The following is a 5164-nucleotide window of genomic DNA, read 5'->3' on the forward strand; positions in this document are numbered from 1 at the left end:
AAATTTTAAAAAGAAAAGCTAATAGAAACATTAAATTTATATAGACTACCTAACAAAAAATAATTAGAAAAGTGAGAAGTCAAAAATCAAGATATCCTAATATATAGTTTGGCTGACTGAAATTTTTCTAGATTCGTTGTGGATATAACATTACTCATAAAGTCAAATGTGGGATAAGAAGAGATTAATACAAGCAATAAAGAGAACACTTATTTCAACCAAAAAAAAAAAAAGGAGGACAAATGAAATTTAGGCAGAAGGAAGAAAGGGTAGCAAAAAGTCACCCAAATAAAATCTATTACTTTTTTTTATTAGGAGCTTGATAGCCATGGAAACTATTAACAACAAAAGTGGCCCTTCAAGCATCAAAGAATGGATATGTGTACTATGTGGTGGTACTTCTCTTTTGGCTGCTACCATGGTCAATCTCCTCTATCTTAAAATCTAGAAGTTCCATGGAACAACCATATACACTCTCTCTCGTTTTCACACACAAGATTAAATCTTGTATAAAATATTAAAATGACAACTTTTCTATACATGCTTCAGAAAAAGAACAAAAGGAAAAAAAAAATCTCACAGCATGGTAGTGAATAGTGATCTTCCTGAGTTTGGAAGAACTCTCCTAGAAAGAGGCACTCCACAAAACATTCTCACCTTCTCCACACCTTCTATGTACCTCTTTCATCCGATCCGCAGACCTGCAGATTCCACTGCAGCTCCAATCGAACGAAGCGACGCAAATGTTGCCTGCCTGAGCCTTCCATTCACAGTCTGCAAGAGTTACCAACTCGAGGATTTTACATTGTTCACATAAATCATATTACAAGGTAGTCAAAAATTGATCTAAAATCGCGATCTAGCCCACGATGCTTGCAATGCAAGGAGACTTGTTTTCTAAGATTTGAGGTTAACATAATTTATAGTCTTTGCTGGAAAAGTATTCACCTGGAGGAGTGCCACAGCAGAGTCTTCGATCATCGATATGCTCCACATCGAGTCCAATAAACCATGATCCAAGCGACACATCCTCATTGGCATACTTGTGAAGAACATTCCTAAAACATACACAACCTTAGCTACCTTTGTTCTTTAAATTGATTTCATCTGTAATTGATTCTGTTTTTCGGTTCCTCGACGAGGCGAATTAGGACTTACTGGTTAATTGAAATGTAAGTAGCCAAATCGTTTGAAATGGCATACAACTGCCCTGTGGCGTGACGAAAGTACTTGTTTCCATTCTCACCGAACTTCCAATATTCCGGTTCGTGGTACCTTACTCCTCTGAGCAACAATATAGGTAGGTAAGAAACTAAAATTCGAAGAGTCTCTACTCCTTCATTCAACAAACAAAGCATAAAAAGAAAAGTAATTCTCACTTTTGAGATAGTACAGGTCCAGATTTCATGCATCCAATGTATACCCTCTGTTTTGATCGGTGTCTAGCTAGAGTATCTCCCAGTGTTGCTGAAAAAAGATTGAATAGCATATTAAGGGTAACATACTATGGAAACTAAACCAAGGTCTGGAATTCGGCACAGGTTGAAGATGTTTAGGAGAGAATATTCAAGTAGTTTAGGCTTCAAGTAATAGCAAAATGCCAACTCTTAACATAAACTTAGAGATTATCACAGTAAATTGTATCTTTAAATACCTATATTTACATGAACATCATCATCGACTTTGACATAGAAGTCAGCATCCCATAAGTTAACAGCAGTCGAAAAGTATGTCTTTGTCTTTGCCGACAATTCAAGGTATCCTTCCACATGATTCTGCATGGACAAAGCATAAGGACTTGAAAACCAGTGGCATCTCTCATTTCCCCTTCAAAAACCATAACCTTATCAAGAGGTTCTAAACGATCGCATTTGTAAAATTACCAGCCTCAAGAAATCTCCATGCTTTCTGTCCTCTGCTTCAATAGCTCTATCCAGGATACCCCCTGATGTAGCACTATATAAAGGATAAAAAAAGTGTCAATTTATAATTCGGTCGACAATGTTCATGAACTCTCTAAGTGGTAATACACTACAGAAAATAGAACTATAATTCTGAAGAATGAAGACTAAAATGCAAGATGAAAATGATCCACTTTCTTTTTTAGACTATTCGAAATTGGAATAAGACAAAAGGATTGGAAGATTGACTATTATATATCTACCTGTGACCAATTACAAAGCGCATAATAATGCCCTTCTCCTCCAGCCTTTTCCTTTTCTCACCTATTTTCCATGTTATCCAAAAAACCAATCATCATAATCCATAACCAAAACACTGAACAGAATAACATAAAATCCTAAACAGACACTAGGAAAATCAAAACAAGTTATGAACCTTGTGGCATCCAGGTGGCACGAACCGAGTCTCTTCTTTTCCGGCTGCTGAATGCAGTGTTAATACCTACAACCATTAGGTACTTTCGCTTCCCGGATGATTCGGACATCCTGATATCGTCTGGAACAGGAGCGCCACTTCTTATTGATTCTTGAGCAGCCCTTGCAGCAGCCAATTCCATCTCCAAATTTGAAATAGTCTTGTCCAAATTTCTACATCCATAACAAATCCCCATAAGTATAACATCCAAAATACCAAAACAATTATTAGACTTAAAATAGTAACACATATATGACTTACTGCAAGGAACCATGACCCTTGAAAGCTTCCTTATAAATATCTTGAGTCTCTTGCAACTAAAAAGCAAAGCCAACATACATAAATATGAGAAAAAGGTTATCGAAAGATATACTCTCTAAGATGACAATAGCATGGCTGTCGAAATTAATCAAGTATATAATATGAAATTAATCCTCACAATTCTCGAATTGCAACCCTCCGAAACTACATTCAATTTTTCGGATTCTGTCGATGTTGATCGCGCAAGTCCTTTCGGTTCAGGAACAGTCCACATCCTATTGTGAAAAAAAAAAAACATCTTCAATCACAAAAGCACCACAAATAACTTCTCTTACCTTTTTCCATGTCAATGTTTTCACTTTTCACATACAAATCTGATATTCATATCCTTAATAACTTAACAAAGTGGATAAGAAAATAAATGAAACATGTTTGAAGATTTCGGGAGCTACTGATTCTTAACCAAAGCCAAAAAAACTACAACTATACAAGAATTTATTTTCACTAAAAATAAATAAATGGAAGATAAAGAGCAGAGGAAGAGATGCTATTACTTATTAGACGTTCATTAAGTCTTAAAAAGTCAACTATGAACTATCCGAGATAAAGAGAACAATAATGGGAATCTTACACCGAAAATTGGGATTCTTTAGAATAATTCATGACAATTGAATTCAGATCTAATTATGTAAATCAACTTCTTCTATGAGCTTTAGAAGAATGAACATAAGAATGTAAGATAAAATACTAAAATGGGGGAAAATTGACTAAGCAATGAATTAACTAAGAACTTCAAAACCATAAATTGACCAATTATAGAAACAAATTGGTGCCACAGAGATCTAAGAATACTAAATATTAAAAAAATATATATTTAACAAATAAACAAATACTGAAAATACATATAAACCATTGGAGAATATAGCTTGAAACTCAGCGAATTCAAGAAGTAATTAAATTAAAATTACCATATTTTCAGTAATATAAAAAATGTGGACTAAACAGTGAAGAATACATTATTAGAGAGAGGGAGAGGGAGAGAGAGAAGAAAGAACCTGTTTGTGAAGAGCATCCCAGCACAGAAACTTGCGACACAAAGCAAAAGTGCCCATCTTTGAGTTACAATGCTTCTAGAAGGAAGAAACTCTCCCCTGTTTTTCCAACTCATTCTAATTTTGGGTCTTTTCTTTTCCTCTTCTTTAATTGTGAAACTAACTAGCTTCAATTTTAGGAGCTTGAAGAGGAAAAACCCATGTACAAAACGAAGAAAAGGGAGCAACTTTGAAAGAAAGCGAGGTGGTCCTTCCGAAGAAGAAGAAGATACGAGAGAGATAGAGAGAGAGAGAGAATGAGAACAGAGATGCTGTGTATTTTTATAATTATTTTTATTTTTTTTAACTTGTTTTGGTGGTTGGATTGTTGCTTTTATTTATTTGATGCTGTGTTTCGGTGTGTTTTGTGTGTGATGTGAATTTTATTTTCTTTCTCTCTTTCATTCTGTGTTAAGGGAAGGGAACGTTGAACAGAGGTGAAGAGAGAGAGACTGCTTAACTGACCAGGCATTTCATTTTACCAAACTGTCCTTGTCTTTCTTTAATGGGATACACTAACTGTAACTGTTTCCTCTTCTCATTTACCTTTATGCCCTTTTTCCCTCCATCCCTTCCTTAAACCAAATCCCCCTCTCTAATCTAATCTTTTAGATGTGTTTCTGTGGTCAATTAGCCTGCATTCACAATGAGAGATTGATTGATCAGGACAAAATGATACTTAAAATTCAAATATTAATGTTTTTTCTTTTACAATGTATTTTAGTACTAACGAGACTAAGTTGGATTGGTCTAATAATTAATTTACTAATCTGTTTAAATAAATATCGAAATTTAAATTTTGTTTTGTGCATGCAGCAACTAATTAACTAACGATAAATTATTCAGACTTGTCAAGTTAAGAAATTCTAGTATTTGTAAATTTAAATATAACAAATAGGAGAGTAAATAGAATAATAAATTTACGAATGATAATGTATACAAAAAGTGTATAATTTTTTGCATAAAAATATTATTGTATGCTAAATTTTCATGCGTGGGTTACAGCTTAGTACATATTATAATAAATAAAATAAAAAAATTAATTATTTTTTCATAAAAGAGATTTTAACTTTATTTTTAAGGATACGATTTTTTTGTTTAGAATAACAGCAAATTTGTGATACTTCCAGTTAATTTTATATAAATTTATATAAAATTCGTGAGAAATGCGACGAAGTTGCTGTTATTTCTAAAAAAAATTATATTCTTAAAAATAAAGTTGGGATCTCTTTTATAGAGAAATAATTAATTTTTTTATTTTATTTACGAAAAAAATCTTCATAAGTGGATGGGTTTTGTTGAATTGTCGGTGGACGAAAGCACGTGGTCTGATGGGAGAATGAACCCTCTTTTAAACAATGGTCACGTGACATGTTGATAGGGCTAGTGTTCCCTTAAAAAACAATGAGCAATTATTATCACATAGAAAACAATAA

At 33.4% G+C, this 5164-nt stretch overlaps 1 protein-coding gene across 1 annotated transcript; it reads right to left on the reverse strand.

Annotated features, from left to right (window-relative positions):
* On the reverse strand, positions 255-4104 carry LOC107629969 (probable beta-1,3-galactosyltransferase 2). The gene is made up of 11 exons (XM_016332946.2): positions 3693-4104; positions 2816-2912; positions 2638-2693; positions 2338-2549; positions 2165-2225; positions 1884-1956; positions 1655-1775; positions 1380-1467; positions 1159-1284; positions 949-1058; positions 255-774 (listed from the first exon to the last, which is right to left on the reverse strand). Exons 1-11 carry the CDS (start codon positions 3803-3805, stop codon positions 626-628), a joined length of 1206 nt encoding a protein of 401 aa, XP_016188432.1. The 5' UTR covers positions 3806-4104; the 3' UTR covers positions 255-625.

Source organism: Arachis ipaensis, chromosome B03, assembly GCF_000816755.2.
Source record: "Arachis ipaensis cultivar K30076 chromosome B03, Araip1.1, whole genome shotgun sequence".
Classification (NCBI taxonomy): domain Eukaryota; kingdom Viridiplantae; phylum Streptophyta; class Magnoliopsida; order Fabales; family Fabaceae; genus Arachis; species Arachis ipaensis.